This window comes from Arachis hypogaea, chromosome 12, assembly GCF_003086295.3.
Source record: "Arachis hypogaea cultivar Tifrunner chromosome 12, arahy.Tifrunner.gnm2.J5K5, whole genome shotgun sequence".
Taxonomy (NCBI): domain Eukaryota; kingdom Viridiplantae; phylum Streptophyta; class Magnoliopsida; order Fabales; family Fabaceae; genus Arachis; species Arachis hypogaea.
The window spans coordinates 115,696,481-115,723,743 of NC_092047.1; the positions used below are offsets into that span (position 1 = coordinate 115,696,481).

At 35.3% G+C, this 27,263-nt stretch overlaps 1 protein-coding gene across 7 annotated transcripts; it reads right to left on the reverse strand.

Annotated features, from left to right (window-relative positions):
• Positions 1-18,415: 18,415 nt before the first annotated feature.
• Positions 18,416-23,669, reverse strand: LOC112728531 (putative disease resistance RPP13-like protein 1). Of its 7 annotated transcripts, none has more exons than XR_003166274.3 (4): positions 19,807-23,669; positions 19,632-19,678; positions 18,930-18,993; positions 18,416-18,836 (listed from the first exon to the last, which is right to left on the reverse strand). XR_003166274.3 is itself a non-coding variant. In XM_029290896.2 (3 exons), exon 1 carries the CDS (start codon positions 23,172-23,174, stop codon positions 19,812-19,814), a length of 3,363 nt encoding a protein of 1,120 aa, XP_029146729.1. In that variant the 5' UTR covers positions 23,175-23,656; the 3' UTR covers positions 18,416-18,836; positions 19,632-19,668; positions 19,807-19,811. The 7 variants fall into 7 exon arrangements, 2 of the variants coding, with proteins under 2 accessions (XP_029146729.1, XP_072066295.1); XR_003812786.2 differs by having other exon boundaries at positions 19,632-19,668; positions 19,807-23,656; XR_003812785.2 differs by having other exon boundaries at positions 19,632-19,709; positions 19,807-23,656.
• Between the last annotated feature and the right edge of the window lie 3,594 nt (positions 23,670-27,263).

The following is a 27,263-nucleotide window of genomic DNA, read 5'->3' on the forward strand; positions in this document are numbered from 1 at the left end:
GTTACAAGATAGGGTTGTATTAAAAAGATGTTAACATTGACGCACACTCTTGTTCTTTTGATAAGACAAACACATATAATGCTTTTCACTTCGTTCGTCAATCTCCTCAAAATACACTCTTACTTCGTAATCTCCTTGGTTCTGTTGTTCATATCTATGATAGCAACCGATCTCATGTCAAGCCTTATAATTACAATTTTCTAAACTTCAGCATCGATAAGTTATGTCCAAAAAAAAACTAACGGATCGCTTGCTATTTCTAAGAGTCGCACATAACATTGAAATAAGCTCGAGTTTACTCAAAAGGATATAAAACTTAGGAAGAGAAGAGCAAACATCACAGATGGTGTTCGCAAGAACATGAAAGGTTACTTAAGATCACAATTAACCAATGATGCACAGAAACAATCAAGTGTTCCAGAAAGGGTGTCAAATCACATTTTAAGAAAGGAAAACTAAATCAAGGAATCTTCAAAAGGAACAATCAAAGAAAAGATGGTGTATTAGGTCAAAACAAGTTTCAAACTGGATCAAAGAAGTACAAGGTGGCAACTAATGTCAATAGCAATGTTCACCAGGATTTAAGAGGAAGATTAGGAATATATTCAAATAGGACATCCATCAACAATGGATGAAAGTAAGAGAGAAACATTCCACCTTCTCAAAGAAAAGATATGAGACAAACATTTCAAAAGGAATGACAATTGCATAAATGCTATCTCGTCAAAGAAATTCAAGTAAAAAAAAAATGCAAGGTCATGAAGTTAAGATTAATAGGGATTAGGGGCAAAATTTTTTTTTTAAAGAACTAGGTGCACAATCAAGCAAGGATATGCATAAGTGAAAAGACGAGCAATAACAGAGAAAACAAAGCAGAACATATATTAAAAATTATGACAATACATACTGGAATAGACAACTTAACAGTCATAAAAATCGAGACCAGTAACTGCCACAAAAATCAATATGTTTCCATAAGTGCCTTTGGTCTTATTATCGTAACCTCGGACATTAAATAATTATGCAAATATAAAATTTGATATCCCCCGACTCTAATAGTAGATAAGTTATGTACTTATGTGAAATATGGCAAAAATGTAATTAATTTTCTTGTTGTCCTTTATGCCAAAATTTACATATACATATACATTTAGGTATTTAACTCATTATGGTCACTATTGAAAAATACAATCAAATGATTTCCTATCATCATGCAGCTAGACTTAGACTTAGTATGAAGTTATAAATAAATTCACATATAAAATAATGATAATAATAAAATTAAAATTTAAAGTTCTAGCAATTAACACATTAAGATCAGTTATAATAACTACTTTTTTTTTTTTTGCTTTTAATATAATCCAAGCACGTAGCAAAAAAATTTAAGAATTTCAAAAACTTGGTATGGGATCATATTGTTTGTAAAAATAAAATACCAAAAAAAGAATTCACCTTCATAAATAGTTAACTGAAAGGAGAATAGAATCATTAGCAAAAATGAAACACATATCATTTTATGATTGCCACAATATGTTGACCAATAAGATAATCATTTTAACTTTAAATCTATAAACATGAGAAGTAGCCGTATATTTGACTATTCTTTTTTTTTCCCCCAAAACAAGAACAAAACTTCGCAAACGTCAGATGAAAAAAAAGAAACACTAAAAGAGATATGAGCCTTTTAAAAACCATGTTGAAAATAGAGAAGACAATAGCTGCGGTAAACTTTCTTTATATGTGAGTCAGTAGTTACAATATACCAAAGATTATCTTATATGACAAGGAAGGAAAATTCTAATGCCAAAAACCAATATTATTACTATAGGCAAACATAAATTAACACAGTAAATTTTCTTATAGTGAGATTCTCTATACTTTTGGCAGAACAAATTGTTTGCAAAAAAAACAAGAATCAACAATCTTTACAAGACAAATAATAAGGTTCATCAAGCCAAATAATTTGCATCACAGAGTACATCTTTCTAGTTGTCATCAGCATTTTATTTTCCTTAACTCCGTGCTAGTATAAGAAGTTTTAAGATGTCAAATCCAATTATCTTACTTCTTATTCTAGAATCATCTAGCACAAATAAAAATTTTCTAGCTAAAGAAAATTGACTTCACAAGTTCAATTAGATGATTTCACATTACTTGCTTTGGAATACTTTTGTTATAATTTATTGTGTACGATGCTAAAAAAATTCCTTCACATGTCATGTAGTATTTGTTTAATGCATATTTTTCATAATGCTCCAACATAAATAACTACCAAATTTATTTATTTATTTATTTTTTGAATCTGACATTATCAATAATACACTTTCATATTTTATTCCATAATATTTGCAAGTTCAAATCAATCACTTTGTAAATTTTTCAACATCAATGCAAGTTCTAGATTCACATCAGATTTTACATATCATATTATTAAATCAAAAAGCACAACCAAATTTTTGGATTGGAAAAGACCTTCTATATATCCAGCTAACTGATCACCAAATAGTTCACTATACTTAAGTAGCAAAAATCACCAATCCAACAAACAATAATAACACTCCATTCATAGGTTTCATCACATAGTCTTTCTCCTTAAGCAACTAAATAACATTTTTTTAAGATTTTTAAATTAAAAGAAAGAATCAAAAGTAAATCAAAATTATGTTATAACTTCGAAGATTATCAACATAAGAAGAAAAACTCCAATATAACTTATCAAATTCAAAACAAAGCATTTCAATCAGTAACTCAGCAAATTCATGCAATTCATAAATTCAAATACCGTTCTATAAGGAAATTAGATAGCAATTTATCGCAAATATCGACGAATCTTCTAAATAATGCATGATATCTTGACATCAGAAATCATTGAAAACACGAAGACGAAAAGATTAAGGCTACATCCGCAAAATCGGGTAAAATTAGAACTAGCTACAACAGAAATCACGAACCAGAACCAAAGCTGAAACCATTGCAAAAACACGTTCGAAAAAGTTTATCAAAGGATAAGTCGAGATTGGATACAAAAGGACAGGAGTAGTAAGAAACGGCAGAAGACGCATGATCACAATAATCAGAAGACAATAATGACATAGAGGATAAAGAGAAAATTCCTATAGGCCTTTGATAGTGCCACAATTTGTACAAATAGGCGCGCTTCTATTTATAGAATTGTGATCCTACCATAGGACACTTGCTCCATATTACACAGATTAAACCTAAACTCTGATACCACTTTGTCACGGCCCAAAATGAGCCATAACTAGCGCTTAGGAAAATAATCCCCTAGCAAGCCTAACAAACTCAAATATAAGTTGATTAAGAAAATTACAAATATTTTATAAGTTCTAAAATAAATAGTTATAGATATTTAACAAAAATTAAAATAATTGAGAATGGTTGGATCTTGCCTGTGATATATGGAGCATATACATCTAGGAATTCACAAAAAAAAAAGGTACTCATTGCAGATCGTGACTCTTGATTAGAAAGTCTCACATAGTCAAGCATTTATTCCTGAAAAATATTTTTAGAAAAAGGAATGAGTTTTGCAACTTAGTGACTAAACAATACATCTATAATCCACATGAGACCATATAAACATTATTATCAAAGTAATTTTAATTAGAAAATGATAGTTGATAATAATAATAAATGAATCAATAAGGGAATTCTCATACAGAAATCAAATCAAAAGTCCACACTAGCGCGGCTCTACCTCTAAGGGTAGCCCTTTCCTCTCGTGTGTGCTAACAGAATAACAGATCTAGCGTGTGGCCTATACGTTAGGCTAGCAACACCCCTGCTAGCTGGGGTCTGAGTTAAGATGCATCTAAGTTAACGTCATAACCGCCGTGAACTACGGTTTTCTAATACGAGCCTCCCAAACCAATTTAAAACATATAATTGCAAATACAACAAATCCTTGATCTTTCAAATATATAAGGTATCGAATCAGATCAAATCATATTATACTTTCTCATCAGAAATCTTTCCCATCATACTTTTTTAATCATAAGAAATTTCAAACATATTTCACAATCTTTAAAGTAAGTGAGTACTAACAAATACTTCAATGCTTCAAAAACAGATTTTCAAGTAAAATCAAACATTTTAGAACAATACAAAACTTCCTCAAAAATATATATAGTCTCATATATAGTTCCAAAAGTATAAACTTCATAAGAACGAATTATTTAAATAAATCAATTATACTAATCAATTTAAAATCATTCAAGGTAAATATAGCGAGTATAATTCAAAGATCATACTAGTTATAGGTCAAAATAATTATTGATGCACAATAAAACAATTATAAATGTAAAGTCTACTCACAACTTGGTCCTAAGGACCCGAAGAGACCAAATCCGGAGTGCCGAATTAAAATGTGAGAAATGTTGGAACAAAATGGAACAAAAGGACGCAGAATTTGGACCGCAACAACTTCAATTCAAACAACAGTAACGACTACATCGCGGATGTAATCTCGACAACACCAGCAGCATCACTACCACTTCTAGCCCTTAACGAACAACAGCAAAAGCAAATTAATCAAGCAAAAGGGCACAAAAATGGAGCGAGACAATAAAGTAGATAAAAGTGGAACAGGAATAGAAAGAGATGTCAAGTACAAGAAGAATGGGGTTTGTTTTACCAATGTAAAGGTATAGCAGTGGTGGCTCTTGGCGGCAACAATTTCGACGACTCCGGCGGCAACATTCATGGCCCTAGAGACTCTGACAACCAATAGAAGACTAAAAGCAGAAGCAGAGCAGGACAATCCCGTCTCTGGTATGACCTCTTCCACCTAAAACGCAGGCAATTACAATGAAAGTGGAAGAACAGAAGGCCGGCTCTGTGTCGCGGTGGTGGAATGCAACAGCATTTCTGTGACGAGCTCCAGTAGAGCTGCCCTTTCTCTCTCCCATTCGTGCCCTCCTTCTTTGCCCTGTTTGGCGACGACGATGACCTCAAGCGGGATGGCAACGGTCTCGATCAATGGCAGCGGCGGCGACAACACCTACCACCATCACCTCCCTTCCCACCGATGAGATCTGTTGCGTTCTCCTGCCCCTTTCTCGAAGTCTCTCTCTGGGCTCCTTGGTGACAGTGACGACGGCGATGACTCGATGGCGACAGAGGCAACTCTTCCTCCCCCTTTTCTGTTGTGGTCTCCCTCTCTGTCTTAAGCCGTCGCTCTCTCTCTCTCTCTCTCTCTCTCTCTCTCTCGTGCGCATCACTCTCTTTCCTCGTGCCTCTCTGCGACTTCCAGCTGCGACGGCAGCGTAGCCCTCACAGGCGTCATCCTCCTTCCCCCTCTTCTTCCTTTCTTCTCCCTCTCTGTTTTTCCTCTCTTTTTCTTTCTTTCATCCTCAGCCATGTGTGTGTGTTAGGAGAGGGCAGCTGTATGTGTTTGTTATGAAAGGGTTTGTAAGGATAAAATTAGGGTTAGGTTTGGAAAAAAGGAATAAAGGGTAATGTAGGAATTTTGATATAGTTTTTTTTTTAACCAAAGATAGGAGACTCGAACCCGCAACCTCTTAATTGAGTATGGGGAGACTATGCCATTTGAGCTATTACTCATTGGCAAAATTTGGAAAGATAGGAGACTCGAACCCGCAACCTCTTAATTGAGTATGGGGAGTCTATGCCATTTGAGCTATTACTCATTGGCTAAGAGAAGGGAGGGGGGGTTGAATCTTAGCCCCCTTTTTTGCTTTGTAACACTTGCTGGCCTTTGAAATAACTTCTAGGAGACTTCTGAATTTTTGTCTCGTCCCAAGCCACGAGACTTTTATTTTTATCTCGTCAGTTGGCACGAGACTTTTCTTTTTGTCTCGTCACTTGGCATTAGATAATTTTCAGTTTTAGCCCCTGTGCAGTAGAAACAGAAATGGAGTAGAGAAGAGAGAAAATTACACCCAGATATATCCTGGTTCGGCTGCTAAGTGCAGTGCAGCCTACATTCAGTCTCCATCACAACCATGATGGAATTTCACTATAATCTTCCTGATTACAGACTGTAAAGTGCTAACCCAACTTACAAGGGGATTCCCACAGAATCATGAAACACAACATAGATGAACAAAGGAACTCTAAGGACATCTATGGCTTTTTCTTTTAATTTTGCACTCTCTGCCTTTTTCCACTCTATGGCTTTTTCATACAAACCTCACTGTTTGCCTTTTTCCATGAGACTCAAGACATGAAAAAATTAAGAAAAATACTAAACAGAATACATTGAAGGAGAAGAAAATCTGTAAGCTTAGGTAGCTCTGAGAATCCTGTGTCTTGCACTCTCACTGCTTACTTCTAACACCTTGCTCCAAACAGTGGCTGTTCTCCCATTTTATAGAAGAGAGAAGCCTCCACACTTGAAGCCAAAATCCAAGCCAACTTCTTCTTCTTCAAGAAACAGAACCAGTTCGGCCACATAGAGAGAGAAGAGATAACCATGCAAAACCCAACATGCAATTACCTCTAGTCCTTTCTTGGTCACCACTCTTCATCAATCCGAGCTCTCCATCCTTGGCTTGCTCTCCAAGATGGATTTCTGGCCCTTGATGCTTCATGATGATGATGACTTCATCTGCTTCAATCTCTGCCTCTACCATCACTTCGCCACTCTAACTACTTCCTATGGTGGTTGAGCAGAATCAAAGACAAGTCACACCTCCAATAGTCTCTTCCTTGCTGGCCGAATCTTCTTCTTCCTTTTTGAGCATGAAGAGCTCGAGACTACCTCACCAAATCTAACCATATTTGGTGAAAATCTCAGCCACAGCACACTTTTGTTTTGTTATGTTTTCTTGCCATCATTGTGATGGTCTTTAGACTTGCTCTTCCTTCACTTCGGTAGCTCCATGTAGCTTCCATGGCATCCATTGTTTCCTATGTAATAACCGAAGAAGAGAAGCAAATAGAGAGAGAAGAGAGAAGTTTAAAAAGTATTGAATTAGGAAAGAGAATGAGATTAAATGAAATGATTCTTTCCTTACTGAGTAGCGTGTAGCCATAAGTGCTACAATCAAATCAAGTGTCTTGTTTTCTCTCTCATAGTTCCCATGCAATAAATGACAATGTAATGAATTTTGGAATCCATCACATGGTGAAATGCTTGGATCCGTTGAAAGCAATTTTGCTTTCCTTTTTCCATTGGTTCCGGATCATGCATGAGGAACTTTTATCAAATGTAAAATTGGGCTTAGTTGCAACAACATTTAATTTCTGGCCCAGAAATAACATTTGCTTTCCTGATGAATTTTTGGATCATGCATTGAGCAAATAGGAAAGCATTCATTTGGGCTTGTAGTAATAATAATAACTCAATCTGGCCCAATTAGCACAATAAACAATTCAGCCATACTCATTATATATTCTAGCATCAAACCAAAGCTTAATTTTTTATTTAATTGGGCTTGTATCAGAATTTTATTTTCGGCCCAATTAGAAACCTGCATCACAAAATTATTAATTAACATATGTTAAATGAAAATCAAATTAATAATTTTGTAATTAATTATTTCAATAATGTTTGTTCATCATCAAAATTAAATTAGAGTTTTCCAAACTCATCAATCTCCCCCTTGATGACAAACATTATTAAAATTGAAATGGAAAGAAATTCTAAAGATTGGAGTATAGAGTACTCCCTTTGAATATTTGAATTTCTCCCCCTTTCTAATTGTCACATGGCTCCCCCTTAATATATGCTGTTTTTACCAAGGGAAGCACTAACCTGTAACAATTTTAATCAAGCTTCAAGTAACAATGTTATTCAACATATTAATTTTGAAAATGTTGAATGCTTGATTTATGAGCAGAATTGGATGATAATCAAAACTCATTTGTTATCAATAAATTGATTTTCTGCTCAAACAACACCATAATCAACCAAAATCTGTTTTTGGCAAAAGACTTGCTGTTCAAAAATATTTTTCAATAAATCAGAGCAGTCTTTGTAGAAAAAATATTTTTCAATCATGATTTAATCTTTTCAAACACAGCAATTTTCATCATTAAGAACTAAAGGAACTGCCAAAAATAAATCAAACATAAATCATTTTATCACAGTAAACACATTTTACCAAGATAAACATCAAACAATGGCAGTAATCAATATGAATCAAATGCATTATCATTTATCAAAAATAGTATACCAAATGCATTATCAACCAACATAAACCAAATGCATAAACCGAATGCATTATCAATCAATCATTAACATAGGTGATCATGAATTCTTTTCTCAAAGAATTTCATCCCCTGTTCCAGTTTCAATTTTTGGGATTATTTTCCTCCCCCTTTTGGCATCAAGGGGCACCTGCAAGAAATATTGAACATGGAAACATAATATGCAAAATATAACCCAGAACATAATCCAAAAGTGTTTAACAAAGTGTCACACGGTTATACGACTATCAGTTTGCAACCTAACAAAATAACAAATTGAGCCAAAGTGTGCCAATAGCAAATAGTAACCAGAAAGTTAATCATCAGAAAGATTAAAGTCAGATCCCTCAGCTCCTGCATCACTACCAACTTCATCATCAAGGCTTTCAAGCATTAGACCGACCCTTTCTTGGCATTTCTTCCAAGCCGACTCATTTTCATATGCAAGTTTGCGAGCAGACTTGTGAAATTGAACCATGAGTTTGGACATGTTGGAGAATTCTGTGAGGATTTCTCTGAGGGAACCGGTCGTCTTTGAGGATTTTGGGCGGCTCTCAAAGTCGTCATCAGAAGCCATTGATTTCTTTCCCTTTTTAACAGCCCGCCTCCTTTGATCATAGAGACCTTGTTCTCTACATCCTCATTGGTTAAATCTATCTTAAAGTACTCAAAAATGCACGTGAGAAACATTCTATAAGGTAGATTAGCCTTTTTTGTACTCTTCAGAGACTCCCACATGTGTCTAATCATAATATAACTAAATGAAATGGAAGATGAAGTAACAAGAGCAAATATTATGAGACAGTTAGATACGGTTATCCTGTTGTGAGAACCACTTTGAGGAGTGAGAATGTGAGTTATGATGCGGTGCAGCAGGGAGTTAGTTGGACTCAAAGCCTTGTGAGTAGGAACATTTCCATCCAGGCCAGACAAATTTTCACAAATTTGATGAAGAACCTGCTTGTATGTAACCCCTACATGTGAATCCCATTTATCACTCATGTAAACCTTTGGCCCTTCATCAATGTATCCAAGGGCAGAAGCAATGGTTTCAGAATTCAGGGTGATATGAACCCGTTTCACGTAAGAATGAAGGCTGCCATCAATAAACCTTAGATTCGCATAAAACTGTCTCACCAACCCTGGGTACACCATTTTATGAATAAGGAGCAATGGTGACCATTTGAGACTATCAAACAGGGGCTGGACCGCTGGAGATTGATTCCTTTGGAGGCCAGAGACTCGAGATTCACTAAGTAAGAGGGGCACAGATGCCGTTTTTCCAAAACTTCTTTGTGAAATTCATAGAAAGCGCACGTAGAGAACCTTGAAGGATCAAAATGTGAGTGAGGTTTGTGAAACTTGTTCTTGAAATCCATTGAACCAAGGTTCGTGGGTTCTCTGGTCTCATGAAGCACGAAACCCTTGGCCTTTTGAGAGCTCTTTCCGGATGCATGGGGAGTTGATCTTTTCGGTGGTGATGGTGGGGGGGAGGAATAGGTGATGTATGAGACTCTTCTTCTTCTTCCACGGGAGCCATTCCTTTCTTCCTTCTTGAGGAGGTTTTTGTGGCAATGACATTTCTTCTCATTGTGTCTGTTTGTTTTGAGGGAGGTGAGGGTGACGATGATGATGTAGAGTGAATGTGAATGTGAGTGTGTGATTGTGGAGTGGACTATTTTTGAGAGAATAAGAGCCTTTCACTTTTCCTGGGAGCAGTTTTCTTTTTCATGGTTAGGAGAGAAGAGAAGTTGAATATGAAAGGGTGAGGAAGGCCGAAACGGAGTGAGGGAGGAGGGAGGTTAGTGGTGCAATAAATGTGGAGTGGAGAGAGATAATGGAGGGAGGTATTAACCATTAATGGCGCGGTTATTAACCAAGGGGGGTTTCAAAAACTGAAAAGGAGTTTCCTTGAATCAAGGGATTAGTTGGAAGAAAAGATTTGATTTGACAACATGCTTCTTCCAACAAGATTTGATAAGACAACTAAGGAATTGTGATTTTATTTTTCAAAAAAATTAGAAACTAACTAAACTGTCATGGTGGGGTCAAAAGCTATTAGGTGGGGCCCATAAAAATTGAATTTTGCATTGCCTCCCCCTTAATTATAGCTCTTCCATCATGTCCTCATTTTTATCTCGTCCAAACCTACGAGACAAAACTGAACAGAATCAAATATTCACAAGTTATCAATAGAACTTAAATCAAACATTCCCAAACATTTTCTCAAGGTACAGAATCTGTCTTCACAGAGGGGTTTTGTAAAAATATCAGCAATTTGGTCTTCAGATTTTACAAATTGAATATCAATAGTACCCTTTTGCACATGCTCTCTAATAAAATGATATTTTATCTCAATGTGCTTGGTTCTTGAATGTAGAACAAGATTTTTTGAAATGTTTATAGCACTCATGTTATCACAAAATAAGGGAATACTATTGATTTTTAATTTGTAATCTTCCAATTGTGTTTTTAACCAAATTAATTGAGAGTAACATGCAGATGCAGAAATGTATTCAGCTTCAGCTGTGAATAAAGCCACTGTGGCTTGCTTCTTGCTTGACCACATGTTGAGTGAGCTTCCAAGGAAGCAACACATGCCCGATGTGCTCCGTCTATCCACTCTATCTCCCGCATAATCTGCATCACAAAACCCTACTGCACAAAATTCATCAGATTTAGGATACCACAAGCCATAATCACAAGTTCCCTTAATGTATCTAATGATGCGTTTAACAGCCGTAAGATGGGATTCTTTTGGGTGAGATTGAAACCTTGAGCATACACCCACACTTTGAACAATATCCGGTCTAGAGGAGGTAAGATACATGAGTGAACCTATCATTCCTCTATACCTTGTTTCATCCACATCTTGGCCATCATCATCCTTTTCAAGTTTTGTATTAGGATGCATTGGTGTACCCATTGGTTTGGAATTTTCTAGGCCAAACTTTTTGATAAGTTCTTTTGCATACTTTCCTTGGTGAATAAAAGTACCACTAGGAGTTTGTTTGATTTGGAGGCCAAGAAAGAAGGTTAGCTCTCCCATTAAACTCATTTCAAACTCACTAGTCATGAGTTTTCCAAACTCTTCACACAAGGATACATTGGCCGATCCAAATACAATGTCATCAACATAAACTTAAACAAGGAGTATATCATCATTAGATACCCCTTTGAAATTGATTTTCCAACAAGAAGGCACTAAGCCTTTCATACCAAGCCCTTGGAGCTTATCTAAGACCATAAAGAGCCTTAGTTAGTTTGAAAACATGATTTGGAAACTCTTTATCCTCAAAACCCGGGGGTTGAGCCACATACACTTCTCTATCAATAAAGCCATTAAGGAAAGCACATTTAACATCCATTTGAAACATTTTGAATCCCTTATGGGCAGCATAGGCAAGAAGCAGCCTAATTGCTTCCATTCTAGCTACCAGAGCAAAAGACTCATCAAAATCTATACCTTCTTCTTGATCGTAACCTTGGGCCACTAATCTAGCCTTGTTACGAACAACTTGTCCATCCTCACCAAGTTTATTTTTAAAAACCCACTTAGTACCCGTTACCTTCTTACCATCCGGATGAGGTACTAGTGTCCAAACCTCATTCTTGTCAAATTGAGCAAGCTCCTCTTGCATGGCCTTGACCCAAGATGGATCTTCAAGAGCTTGTTTGACATTGTTGGGCTCCATTTGTGACAAGAGAGCAAAGTTGCTAGGTTCGGTTTGCCTTTTGGTGGAGGATCTTGTTGTTACACCTTGAGAGGGGTCACCAATGATGAAGTCATGAGGATAACCCCTCATAGACTTTCATTCTCTAGGATTTCGGACAGGTGTTGAGCTTTGATGAACTTCTGGTTGTCTCACTGTTTCAGTTTCTCGTGCCTGCTCAGGAGACAAAACGGAAATGTCTCCTCCAATCTGATGAGACAAAACTGGGCTGACAGATTCCTCATGTTGAACAGATTTGGGATTTTCTTTACTTGTTCCAGCTTCTTCACCATCTGAATCATTATCTATCATAGTACTGGGAATTAAGTTAGAATCACAAAAAGTAACATGTATGGATTCCTCTATGGTTCTATGCTCTTTGAGATAAACTCTATAGGCCTTGCTTGTGGTGGAATATCCAACAAACATTCCTTCATAAGATTTTGGATCAAACTTTTCAAGGTTTTCTTTATTGTTAAGTACAAAGCATTTGCATCCAAAAACATGAAAGTACTTAAGATTTGGAGGGGTTCCTTTCCATAACTCATAAGGGGTTTTCTTTAACCCTTTTCTAATGATTGTCCTATTCAAAATATAACAAGCTGTATTCACAGCTTCAGCCCATAAAAATTTAGGAATCTCATTCTCACAAAGCATAGCCCTAGTCATTTCTTGAAGGCTTCTATTCCTTCTTTCAACCACCCCATTTTGTTGGGGGGTTCTAGGGCATGAAAAGTTATGAGAAATTCCTAAGTCATCGTAGAATTTTTCAAAATCTTGGTTTTCAAATTCTCTTCCATGATCACTTCTTAAATGAGAAATTTTTAAATTCTTTTCATTTTGAATTTTCTTGCAAAGAGTGGAAAAGGCATGGAAAGCATCATTTTTATGAGCAAGGAAAAGTACCCAGCCAAATCTAGAGTAATCATCTACCACTACAAGACCATAGTGTTTACCTCCTAAACTTTGAGTTCTTGTTGGTCCAAAAAGATCAATATGTAACATCTCTAATGGCCTTTTGGTTGAGATTCCATCTTTAGGTTTAAAAGAGGATTTTACTTGTTTGCCCAATTGGCAAGCATCACAAGTAAGATCCTTATCAAATTTGATGTTTGGAATTCCTCTAACCAGATTTTTCTTAACTAGCTTAGAAATTTGGTACATGCTTGCATGACCCAACTTTCTATGCCATAGCCACTTTTTAGATTCAAGAGATGTAAAGCATGTTACATTTTGTTCTTTTAGGTCCTCAAGAGTCAATCCATACATATTATTGCATCTTTTAGCTTCAAATAAAATATCCCCTGTTTTCTCACAAACAACTAAACAAACAAACTTCCTAAAAATAACCTCAAAACCTAAATCACACAGTTGACTAACACTAAGTAAATTATGTTTCAAGCCATTCACAAGAAGAACATCATTTATACAAGAAGAAAAGTTTTTACCAACTTTCCCAATAGCCACTATTTTTCCTTTCGCATCATTACCAAAGTGACAAGTCCTCCATCATATTCATCAAGCTTTATGAAGGTTCTCTTTCTGGTCATATGCCTAGAGTATCCGCTGTCCATATACCACATATTTCCTTTCCGTTTGGATGCTAGGCACACCTACAAAATAAGCTTAAGTGACCTTAGGTATCCAAATTTTCTTGGATCCTTTCACGTTAAACCATCTCTTATGTCCTAAGCCATGTAATCAAAAACAACTTTACAAACTTTATCACCAATCATTCTTTCACCAAAGAAGCATTGAATAGGAAAGTGTCCATTTCGATTGCATAGCCTACAAAATCTTGGAGTTGCTGTTTTGTTAAAGTAGGTGGGGTCTTGATACCTTATATCATTTGAAGATAAAGCAATGTTTTCAAAATGAGATTTTTCAGATTTATAAAACCCCAACCCAGCCTTGTCATAAAGAGGTTTTTGACTAGCCAAGATTTGATTCAGATTTTCAGAACTTTGGGTGAACTTGGCTAAGTCTTCCTTAAGCCTTTTAACCTCTTTAAACAACTCTTCATTTTGCTTAAAACAATCTACATATGCAAGAACGGAATGATTACTTTCACAGCTCTTAATTTGGGCTCTTAACTGCTTATTTTCCTCAACAAGATCACAAGCAGTTTCGGCCTCTCTCACTTTCTCTTTAAGAAAACTATTTTCAGCTTTAAGAATGGTGATTTGTTGTTCAAGTTCTTGATTTTCCAGCAGAAAACATCTTATTTTTTTAGAAAGGTGGTCTATCATAAGATGAAGATCTTCAGTGTTAGGGTTATGAAAGACTACCTGATCTATGTGATCTGCCATGAGACAAGGTTGTGACTTGGTCTTGGATTTCTCATCATCATCATCCGAGTCATTTTCCAAATCTTCCCATGAAGCCATCAGTCCCTTCTTCTTTCCTCTTTTTGGCTTCTCTTCCTTCTTTAACTTGGGACAATCAGATTTGAAATGCCCCCATTTCCTTGTAGTTGTAACAAGTTACTTTGCTAAGGTCTTTCTTCATTTTCCTTGAGCTGCTGCCTTTGCCTTTGAGCTTCATCATTTTCCTGAATTTTTTGCAAACAACACAAATTCATTTTCAGATGAGTTATCACTGGATTCATCATCCAGAGGGTTAGTGACAGAAGAAAAAGCTATTCCTTTCTTTTTTGAATCTTTTTTTAAGTAGGTGTTTTTAAAAGCAAGTAAATTTCCTCTCAAATCATCATAGGTCATAGAGTCAAGACCACTACTCTCAGAGATAATTAAAGCTTTTGTTTTCCACTCTTTTGTGAGACATCTCAACACTCTTCTCACTAGCACAGATTCAGGATACTTGATTCCCATAGCATCCAAGCCAACAATAATGGTGTTGAAGCGTTCAAACATCTCATCAAGGGATTCTCCTTCCTTCATTGCAAACATTTCGTATTCTCTGTTTAACATATCAATCCTGGTCTTTTTCACAATGGTTGTTCCTTCATGAGTGACTAGGAGTTTATCCCAGATTTCCTTTGCTGTTGTGCAACGTGATACCCGTCGGTACTCCTCAAAGCTGATAGCACAGTTGAGCAGATTGATGGCCTTGGCGTTGAGCTCCACCTTTTTTCTATCTTCATCCGTCCAACTTGCTTCAGGTTTAAGAGAAACAACTCCTTCGGCACTTGTAACAGTTGGATATTGAGGCTCTTCCAGGATGATCTTCCAAAGTCTGTAATCCACTGCTTGTACGAATATCTTCATCCTCTCCTTCCAATAGGTATAATTTTTCCCATTGAACAGAGGAGGTCTATTGCTTGATTGTCCTTCGGTCAAATTATAGGACACCACATTTGAGCCACTATTTTCTGCCATGAGGATCTTTGCTCCAAGCTGCAAAGCTTGATCTCTTTGAGACCAAGCTCTGATACCAATTGATGGTTTCAGTGGCTAAGAGAAGGGGGGTTGAATCTTAGCCCCCTTTTTTGCTTTGTAACACTTGCTGGCCTTTGAAATAACTTCTAGGAGACTTCTGGATTTTTGTCTCGTCCCAAGCCACGAGACTTTTATTTTTATCTCGTCAGTTGGCACGAGACTTTTCTTTTTGTCTCGTCACTTGGCATTAGATAATTTTCAGTTTTAGCCCCTGTGCAGTAGAAACAGAAATGGAGTAGAGAAGAGAGAAAATTACACCCAGATATATCCTGGTTCGGCTGCTAAGTGCAGTGCAGCCTACATTCAGTCTCCATCACAACCATGATGGAATTTCACTATAATCTTCCTGATTACAGACTGTAAAGTGCTAACCCAACTTACAAGGGGATTCCCACAGAATCATGAAACACAACATAGATGAACAAAGGAACTCTAAGGACATCTATGACTTTTTCTTTTAATTTTGCACTCTCTGACTTTTTCCGCTCTATGGCTTTTTCATACAAACCTCACTGTTTGCCTTTTTCCATGAGACTCAAGACATGATAAAATTAAACAGAAAAATACTAAACAGAATACATTGAAGGAGAAGAAAATCTGTAAGCTTAGGTAGCTCTGAGAATCCTATGCCTTGCACTCTCACTGCTTACTTCTAACTCCTTGCTCCAAACAGTGGCTATTCTCCCTTTTTATAGAAGAAAGAAGCCTCCACACTTGAAGCCAAAACCTAAGCCAACTTCTTATTCTTCAAGAAACAAAACCGGTTCGGCCACATAGAGAGAGAAGAGATAACCATGCAAAACCCAACATGCAATTACCTCTAGTCCTTTCTTGGTCACCACTCTTCATCAATCCGAGCTCTCCATCCTTGGCTTGCTCTCCAAGATGGATTTCTGGCCCTTGATGCTTCATGATGATGATGACTTCATCTGCTTCAATCTCTGCCTCTACCATCACTTCGCCACTCTAGCTACTTCCTGTGGTGGTTGAGCAGAATCAAAGACAAGTCACACGTCCAAGAGTTTCCTCCTTGCTGGCCGAATCTTCTTCTTCCTTTTTGAGCATGAAGAGCTCGAGACTACCTCACCAAATCTAACCATATTTGGTGAAAATCTCAGCCACAACACACTTTTGTTTTGTTATGTTTTCTTGCCATCATTGTGATGGTCTTTAGACTTGCTCTTCCTTCACTTCGGTAGCTTCATGTAGCTTCCATGGCATCCATTGTTTCCTGTGTAATAACCGAAGAAGAGAAGCAAATAGAGAGAGAAGAGAGAAGTTTGAAAAGTATTGAATTAGGAAAGAGAATGAGATTAAATGAAATGATTCTTTCCTTGCTGAGTAGCGTGTAGCCATAAGTGCTACAATCAAATCAAGTGTCTTGTTTTCTCTCTCATAGTTCCCATGCAATAAATGACAATGTAATGAATTTTGGAATCCATCACATGGTGAAATGCTTGGATCCGTTGAAAGCAATTTTGCTTTCCTTTTTCCATTGGTTCCGGATCATGCATGAGGAACTTTTATCAAATGTAAAATTGGGCTTAGTTGCAACAACATTTAATTTCTGGCCCAGAAATAACATTTGCTTTCCTGATGAATTTTTGGATCATGCATTGAGCAAATAGGAAAGTATTCATTTGGGCTTGTAGTAATAATAATAACTCAATCTGGCCCAATTAGCACAATAAATAATTCAGCCATACTCATCATATATTCTAGCATCAAACCAAAGCTTAATTTTTTATTTAATTGGGCTTGTATCAGAATTTTATTTTCGGCCCAATTAGAAACCTGCATCACAAAATTATTAATTAACATATGTTAAATGAAAATCAAATTAATAATTTTGTAATTAATTATTTCAATAATATTTGTTCATCATCAAAATTAAATTAGAGTTTTCCAAACTCATCAATTTTAGTTGATGGACTTAGTCTTCTTATGTAGCGCTCGTCTTCCTTTTTTTTTATTGGTTGTTGTTAGAGTTGTTACTTTCTTCTTTCTGTAGTAGATTCTTGTGAAGGCATGTTCTTTATGAATTGTTGAGTTGGATGCACTTTCTATTGTGTTGTTTGTTCCATCTTTGCATGTATGTTCTTCTTCTGAAGAAATGTCTTGAATTTGTATGGTTTTATTTCTTCTTAATCTCTTGATGGAGTGGTACTTCAATGCCATTACTTTTCCAGAGTGTCATTAGATTTGAAGCAATTGTGCCCAATAATTTTTTTTTTGCTTCGCCATCAAATAGTACAAAAATTATTGTAGCACTTTAATCTGAAACCTTTAATTGAATTCTGAATCTAAAATAAATATTGGATTAGTAACTAATAATTTGATAGATAGAATTATGAAAAGTATATAGAGTTACCTTATTGTTGGATATTGTGGTGTTTGATTACATGTGCCACAAATGTAGTTGTTTTTTATATAGAGTTACACTTTTCACATTCAACATAGTTTCATACAAATTTGTCATCAATTTTGTTAATAGTTGCTAAAATTGTGAAGATCTTTTCCTATTCTAATATTCAATTTATGTATTCATTAGATATACGGTATTTGAGTAAGTATGAATGTATGATGCATGTTGTGAGTTTTTTTTTGTCATACCTGATCATCAGATTCTCGTTGCATGGCTATTAGATCTTTGATAGTTATTCGATTTCTAATCATTTTGCCTTGAAAGAATGATGCTCCATTGAATAAGTTTGAGATGTCTAATTCAGAAATAATTTTTTTGTGTTAAATTTGATGTTATTTGAAAGAATAGTGGTAAGAGACTTATATAAGTAGTTCAAATAGTATAGAATTTGAATACTTGTAACGTAAAATTTATTATAATTAATAATATTATTATGACATTTGTTATTTATAAAAATTAATAAATTAATTGTTGGGATTATAATTGTTTATAACGGTAAAATATAATAAATATAGGAATATGGATTCAATGTATTTGTACGTTACAAATTTATTGTATTGTATTTTTTAGTTTTCTTTTTTTGTATATTTTATTTTTTGTTGATTTGGAAATAATAGTTGATTTGGCAAGATTTGAGTGGTTGATTCTAACATTTTGCCAAGTAAGCAATGTTGCTGACATGGCGTTAGTAGAAGAAGAGAAATAGCTTCAAAGTAATGTGGGTAAACTTATGTATCTACTTTTATATATTAAGAATAGATGAGTTAATAATGAAGTTTATAACATAAAATTTTCCTATTAACATCCAAAATAACAGACATAAAGCCTAGTGTTGTGGTTGAATCCCTTCGGCATTGCCATCAAGATTCGTCAAACCAACACTTTACATCACAAAAACTCAAAAAAAAACTATACATCCCAGCAACTACTCAAGCATGCAATTCCCCTGTTCCAAACTTCTGCAACAATATCCCCAATTATAGAAATGCTTCTTCTCTGCCTCTCAAGAACCAATTGTACCATTTTGCTGAGAGTTTGGGATATCTCTATAATTGGCCATAGCTTACATTTGAATCATCCAATAAGTCAAATAAATCTTAGAATGGCCCCTTTATGTTTGATCCGTTCCTGAAATAGAAAATTAGGAAACAGAAGAAGTATATATTTATGTGTCTCAAGTATCAACAGAAATTTCATAGCTGAAGGTATCAAGTGTGGCACCTATACATGCATGCAAGTATTTCACCCTTGACACATCTTGTAATGATGCATTGCTTGGTTTGACCTGACCACATGATAATGTGAATCAAATCTTTATCAGCAACTATATAGCACCATAAAATACATGCATTTCGAGATAAATTTATTACATCATGCACTAGAATTAAATTATCCTGGTTCAATGAAACTTAAGATTCTCACTTATTGGAAGGAAATATACTGCATAGCTACACAGTAATCAAATTGGAAAAAATGAAAAAAAGAAAAAATTAATTACCCCTTCATTTGAAAACGGACTCTCTGCATCAGCCAAAACATAGATGGTGGTAGTTATACATAAATGAGTAGTAGCCATAGTTGAGGACATTAATGAAAACTATGAAATGCTAAGAAACCTGAGTGTTGAACTGCTAGTTGGAAATTTCATGTTATTTTTGTAACTAACAATAAAAATTTAAAAACACAGAATGTGAATCATAATGAATAGATAGTGGTTAGTCCATTACTCCCTTGTTATTCTTTTGGCCTTTTGGGAGTAACATGTTTAAAGAGGTTTTAGCTTGATGCACTGTTTTGCTTTATTATAATATAGAACTGAATGAATGTGATGGGGGTTGTCAACTTGTCATTGTGAGAAAGCATGTTGAATGAGGATTTGTAAGGTTTAGAATGAAATATAGATGACAAAAAACAATGCTTTACCTGCTTTAAGATGTTGAGTCCTCATGGAAACTGTCTCCTGCCATCAACTTGAATGGTGAATAAGCTATTAGTTTAAAACTGGAAAATAAAAGTAAGATTATGTAGGAGAGAATGAATATGATGTTGGAGAAGATGAAGTGAAGAGGCTTCGGGATAGAGAGAGCAAAAGAGTTACCTGTTTTAAGATGTTGAGTCATTGCGAATCCATTTCCCATCAAGTTGAATGCGGGGGATGTGGGAAATGGATGGCCAAATGTGGGGGTCCTTCCTCTCTATGCCTTCACCCAACAACGGACATTCTCTGATTCTGAGTTCCCATAAAGAGGCAGGCAGCCTTATTATGTTCTCCAGCTTAGGGCATTCTTCAATCCATAATCCTCGGAGGGACTGTGACTGTGACACCTCCAGAGATGTCAAATTTTCACATCTTTCAATTGTCAGAGACCAGAGATTTGGGAACGCTGGCAATGCGAAGGATGTAAGTGAATCACAGCTGTTGTCTATTTTTAATTCCATTAGCGAGTGATGTTGTTGGTGTTGCATTGGGAATTCTACATTCTTGCAGTTATTGATCCGCAAATGTTTCAACAAAGGGGGCAAAGCATCCCCTGGCAATGACACCGCTGATGAGCAATTTGAGATCTCTAAATAACGGAGAGAGGTTGGTTGGGTGTGGGTCATGGCCTCAAACACATCCTCCACAAGCTGCTTTCCTCCGATTCCTAGTACTTGCAGTGAAAGTGGTAGGTCCCGCATTCTTGCTTTCTGTTTGCCTAATATAAATAATTCGCGTAAGATGGGAGCTCTTGGAAGATAACAACCAAGCTCCTCACATCCTCGAATGCGGAGTTGCTTCAAAGACGGAAGGAAAGTGGGCAAATCTCTTCTTAACTTAGGACAGTCCTCTATCCAAAGTTCTTCAAGTTTCGGAAATGGTGCATGATCATCATCATCACATTCATATGACTCCCATTCCTCCCAGCAAGGCATTCTTTGAATCATGAGAAATTTAAGGGATCGGAAGGGTGTCTCCTGATGCTGATGAGTTCCATCACCCTTATAGAATGACCCACCAATCTTCTTCACCTTCTCGAACTCTTCAATGATCAGCCTCTCCAGAGAGGGTAACTGTCCAAGTGAAGGAACCATCCAACAATTCCTGCATCCACTCAGCATCAACACAGTCATGTTGTGGTACGAAGACTGCCCTACCCAATCCGGAAACATGGTACCTCTGTAACGCCAGATGAATAGCATCTTCAAGTCTTTGTGAGGACATAATTTGTCAAGAATAGCTTTTTCAGTTTGGGAATCACAAACCTCACTTTCTTCAAATGATGTCCAACTCAAATCTAAAGCATTCAGGTGTATTTTTTCATACATTCTTGCACTCGATGCTTCACCACTATTCTTAACATTCTCTAATTTCTCAATACTCAATGATCCATGAAGATGTGCTAACTCTCCCAATTCTCCAATCCCATTCTCTTCATGTTTGCCCGCAACATAGGAACTTAAAAATTGCAAATCTTTTAATTCACTCATCTTTTTTGGCATCTCTTCCAAATCATCAGTGCCGGAAATATCAAGATGACGCAAATTCACAAGATTTTGCATCTTGCTAGGAAGCTTTTTAAGTTTATTACACTCTCTCAACTTCAAGGTTTGTAAATTGTACAAGCAACTTAAAGACTCGGGCAAAGTCACGATGGATGTGAATGAAAGATCCAAAAAACGCAAATGGATCAATTTGCCAATTGAACTATGCATCAAGTTTTCATCATCTGAAGAAAAATTAAACGACAAAACTCGTAAGCACTTCAATTGTTCTAGTAAGTCACAAGGAACGGTTACTCCATCTCCCTCTGGGATTACGCCGCCTTTATGCAAATTGATTTGCATCAATGTCCTCACATGTTTTAACCTATTGCATGCTTCCATGATCTTCATAAGCGAATCATCATCATTCTTGCGGCGAGCACATGACAAGTGGCGAGTTTTCATATCATGCTTTGCTGCAGTCTTGTGTTCAAGCATACTAGAAAAGAACTTTCCACCATAAAATGTTGTTAAATCATGCATGAGGTCGTGCATCACAAATGTATTATCATCAGAGTTGGAACGTTGAAAAAATGATCTTGAAACCAAATCATCAAAATATTCATAACCAACATTTTTTAAAATGTTTCCACCCTTTGGTTGTAGCAAAAGACCTTCTGCCATCCACAATAATGTCAATTCATCTCTATAAAATTCATAGTCCTTCGGATACAAACAACAATAAACAAAGCAGCGTTTTAAATACGAAGGAAGGTGGTAATAACTGATTCTCAATGCAGGAAGAATCCCACTATCCTCCTCAGAGAGTTCCCAGAATTCACTATTCAAAACATCAATCCAGTCTTTTTCATTATCTTTCCCTCTCAATAACCCTCCAAGGGCCTGAGCTGCCAAAGGTAACCCTTTACATTTTTTAACAATTTTTCTACCAATTTCTTCTAAAGTTGAACAATCTCGAGATTCAGAAGGATCCCATGCACGATTTGCAAACACTGACCAGCATTGTTCTTCATTCAACAAACTCAAATTGTGAGCTTCATTATGTTTAGTTTTCACCACAGAAGCCACTGTATCAAGACGTGTAGTTACAAGAATCTTGCCTCCCTCACTTCCACATTCAAAAGGTGTTAGAAAACTTTCCCAACGCTCACGATTACTGCTCCAGACATCATCCAGAATAACCAAGAAGTTCTTCCCCGTTAGCCCATTCTTCAAATGATTTTGAGCTGTATCTAAATCATTTGAGTAACAAGCACTGCAAGTTTTCTCTATCACCGCCTTTGTGACCTTCAGAACATCAAATTCCTCCTCACCAACACAAACCCATGCCTTCACATGAAACTTTTGTTGCACTGTGTCATCATTATAAACCAATTTAGCCAAAGTAGTTTTTCCTATCCCACCCATGCCCACGATGGGAATCACGGACAGTTCACCATTGTAAGCATCATCTAAAAGCAAATTCACTATGGCATCCCTTTCTTTGTCCCTTCCAACAAATATATCAGATTTTTTAACCAGCGAGGTTGATGGAATCCTCCCAGACATGTTCTTGGCTGCAATCTTTTCTAGCCGAAGGATATCTTTGTGTTTTGCAATATCTTCTAGTCTAGCAATGATTTCTTCAATCCTACTAACCATCTCCCTATCTTGCGAATTGAGAAAGCGAGACAGGAAGTTACCTGGTGGATCCTTCTGAGTGGCAGCTTTGGTGGCGACTTCATCCAACAAGTCATCAGCATCATACACAGCATCTTGGAGATCTTCGAGCCATCTCTTGACAGCAGGGTCAGTGATCTGTTTCTTCTCAGCATCATTCAGCACAGCTTCAACCACATTCAGAATGGTCTTCAACCTTTGAAGCAGCTTCTGGTCAACCTTCTTTCCTCTCATCATGTTGATGAAATCAGGATCAGACAGCCTGTCGAAAAGGACATTGAGAAAAGAAGAGAGGAAAGCTCCTCCAACAAGTTCAGCAGCCATGTTCACAAGATCAAGAAAGTATGAAAGGGTAAGGGAAGTGGTTTGTGGTATGCACTCAAAACTCAGAATTGACAAAAACAGAAGGGTAATAGTGAAGTTGTAGTTTGCAGTGTAAGATAGCCAAGTATATGGTGTGGTGGTGATATTTTCTTGAAATGCTTACTGTTATTGGTACTGGGGACAAGTTCACATATGCTTCTTTGTTTCTTCCTCCAAGGCAGTGACATGTTTCAGTGCTTTCAAAAAGTTTATGACCCACTACAGCATCCAATACCCAATATGGTGATCTTTGCTTCAATTATTGAGTTGAACTGTTGAAGCAGAAATTCTTTTTTGTTTTTGCATCACATTCTTTCACTCTTTTCTTACTTTTTTTTTTTCTCGATAAGATACTTTTATTTTCTAAATGGAATCCAAATGTATTGAAATGATAAGTTTGATGTTTAACGTCATGGGACCATCCTCCACCAACTGATGAGAAAACCAAATGTGAATGGTCCTTAATTGTATTATTAGCTATACATACAGTAAACTGCTTTATACTTGTTTAACCAAATATTTGTTGTTTTCCCTCAATTTACCAAAATCACGCAATTATACAATGATTTAGTATTAGATTACAGAATATGACTATTTTGATTATAAATTAAATTATTGCATGGGATAATGAAGATGCCCTTATATTTGAATTTGTTACCACACTCTCATAGTGTCCAAAATGTATCTTACAATGTCCAAATTTTTACAGGGAAAACAATAATCTAAATAAGAATATTGTTGGATGATTTTACCAAAGTAAGACCATTTCATTTTTTTATTATATTATTATTATTATTTTTACATCAAGCTACTTTTACACATTATAGTTCTAGAATTTTTACTTTTCTTAATGGAATTTCAAATGAAATTCTTATTTGTTAATTTTTTTTAGCATGTGATTTAAATTTATTGAACTGAAAGTGAAAGAGTACAACAATGTTAATTTTGCTGTTTGCAATCTACATCATTGCCATTGAGGTTTGTTATCTTATAGGTGCAAGGCTCTGCCTCGGGTGTCTATGTTGATAGCAGCATCACTTCTAATTGAAATCTGCAATAACAGCAGGTAGGATTTTCAATGTATTTGTCTAAGGCATATAAAATGCTATCTGCATTAACTCTATAAACTGCAGAAGAATCACATTAACAAAGACCTCAGCGAATAAGGGAAGCAGGAAATTTGACAAACACAAGCTGAAGAAACGAAGCTTTTTTTGTAAAAAACCATACTCGATTGTGCAGCTTGTTTGTACTTCTTTCTTATAATTTGGATTGATCAAGTGATAAATTTTATATCTTTTGTTTGCCATTGGCTTTCTTATGTAATCTTGTACATATTTGTTTACAAAAAATAACACCTATTAGTAACAACTAGAGTGAGACCCGCGTAATGCGCCGAAAGGTAGATTATTTATAGTTTTATACTATATAGTATATTTTAATAAATGTTATATTAAAAATATTTTAGAGAACATATTATAAATAGATTTTGAATTTATTTATTTTTAAAAAAGACATAGGTTATTTATATTAAAGTTATACAAAATTGCATTTTTTTTTCATTTTTCAATTTGCATTAATGGCTACACTTTGGCTTTTCTTGCGGTTTTTTTGTTTGTAAATAATGAAAAAAATAAATGAATGAGAATGAAAAACATATAAAAATGTTATATTAAATTTAAGGAATTTTTGACAATTAGTATAAGAGATTAAGAAATGAAGAGTAGTAAGAGTCTTAATATGTATAAGTTGTAGAATTTGAATATTTGTAACTGAAATTTTTTATAATTATTATTATTATGACACTTTTAATGTATGTTTATTGCATTTAATTAGTACTTGATGTTTCAATTGAATAATAATAGATAAGAGTTTTTTGTTTTAATTTTTTTAAAATATTTTACTAAATAGTGATTGGTTGATTTTCATCAAGCAATTTTGGGTATTAACTCTTCCGGTCTGTCATTACCACTGCAAATCATTGTACAACAAAGAGAATAAGACATAGTCAAAGAATGATAATCCATTCTAAGTAAATTGTGGAAGCAATAATAATAATTTATAATTTGATGATGAAATATTGCAATTGATAGTATATAGGGAGCAATAATTTTAAATGCACATTAATTTTGGTTGTGAGTGTTGGACAGAACCGTTTACAAAAGAGGAATACATAAACTTGTGCTACTTGTAATGAGTTCACAATTAAAATGTTATTATTTATAACAAATAAATAGGGCTATTGAAAATGATATTGAACAATGAGAAGAGTAAACGATAAAGTTGAAAATCTTTAGGAAGATACCTGAGACAAATTTCCTACGTTGGCGGCGCCGAATGGTGACGTTGGTCTGAGACCCAGAATCGAGCTCTGGCAAGAAATCCGCAAGAGGAGGAATGGAGTTTGCTATGGTTTCTGCAATTTATACAATGCGGCTCCGCCGGAGATGGACATCGCGATGTATAATTTGTTTTGAGGAAAAAACAATGGCTCATGGACCAGAAGAGGATGGAGGAAATAGAATGGGACCGGAAGAGGATGGAGGAAATAGGATCTCGGTACGGAGAGGTACTAAGAGGGTGAGGGTTTGTGAAAGGTAATAAGCTCTTTGGTTTTGAGAGCTTTTTGTTGGGGTAAATGTTAATTTGTGTTTTTGTTGTTTTAGAAATAAGGATTGATTTAGAAAAAGTTAATTTGTTGGTTTTTATTGTGTTTTTTAGTTGTTTTTTGTGTTTTTTTTTTATGTGAAAATAAAAGTTAATTTGGCAAGATTTGAGTGGTGGATTCTAAAATTTTGCCAAGTAAGCGTTGGTGCTGACATGGCGTTAGTAGAAGAAGAGAAATAACTTAGAAGCAATGTGGGTAAACCTATGTACCTACTTTTATATATTAAGAATAGATTTATTATATTGACATGTTCACAAGATGTGGCTGTAGTTGCACTCAACTAAAGTTTTCATCAATTGGTAAGGAAAAGGTGGTAGTTATCTGCTGGATTGCATGGCCAAATTTACATCCAGAGAAAGATACAATGCACTAGATCGAACGATTTAACTTTAAGTGTAAACTTATTTCTATTATTATTTAATTAAATTCATTCTTGTCACCTTTTGAATGTCTTTTCAAGTAATGGGTGCAAAACATAATCACTTTTGTTACTAAATATCTTCTGGTGTCTGATTAAATATCTGCGTCAACTGATTTACAAGTGCACATAAATTAAATCCAACTTTTTTGTGATATTCTGCTGATTTATATAAAAATTTATGTGAAAAGTTCCATTTTCTAATTTTTCATATTCTGATAAAAGTACATAAAATGATAAATTTAGTAATTTACTTGACCAATAATGACAACCATAAATATTATCTTTTGGAGCATTATGTGATGCATTGTAGAAAATGAAAAATTATTCTATACTCAATTTTCTTCTACTGCATTCTGTAATACATTCCCACTTTAATCTCTGATGCAAAACAGAGTTAAAAAAAACCTACTCATCAAATAGGAGTCCGACAGAAATATGAGATGTTCTTTACAAGTTCAATAGCTCCTCCAACTATAGAAGTGCGCTTTTTCTACCTCTGAAGAACCAATTAAGTTCTGGTGTAAATAAAATTAAAGAACCTACTCATCAAATATGTCCAAAGGAAAATATGAGATGGATCCTTTACAAGCTCAATAGCTCCAACTATGGAAGTGCTTCTTCTACTTCTCTAGAACCAAGTGTACAATTTTGCAGTGGCTTTTTGATAACTATTAACTGCAGGGACCATTTTGAAGTTCGAGTACAATTTCAGGGACCAATTTAAAGTTTAACTCGAGAATTAACCAATCATCTTTAAGAAAAAAATTTAAAAAAAAAATCTTATTCAACAGAAGCATAAATTACTAATTAAATACAATAAATATATACAAACAAAGTGTCATTAATAATCATAATTATAAGAAGTTCCGGTTATAAATATTCAAATTCCGCATTATTTGGCTTACTTATACATATTGTATAAGACTCTTACTACTACACTATTTGGTTTATTTACAAATCA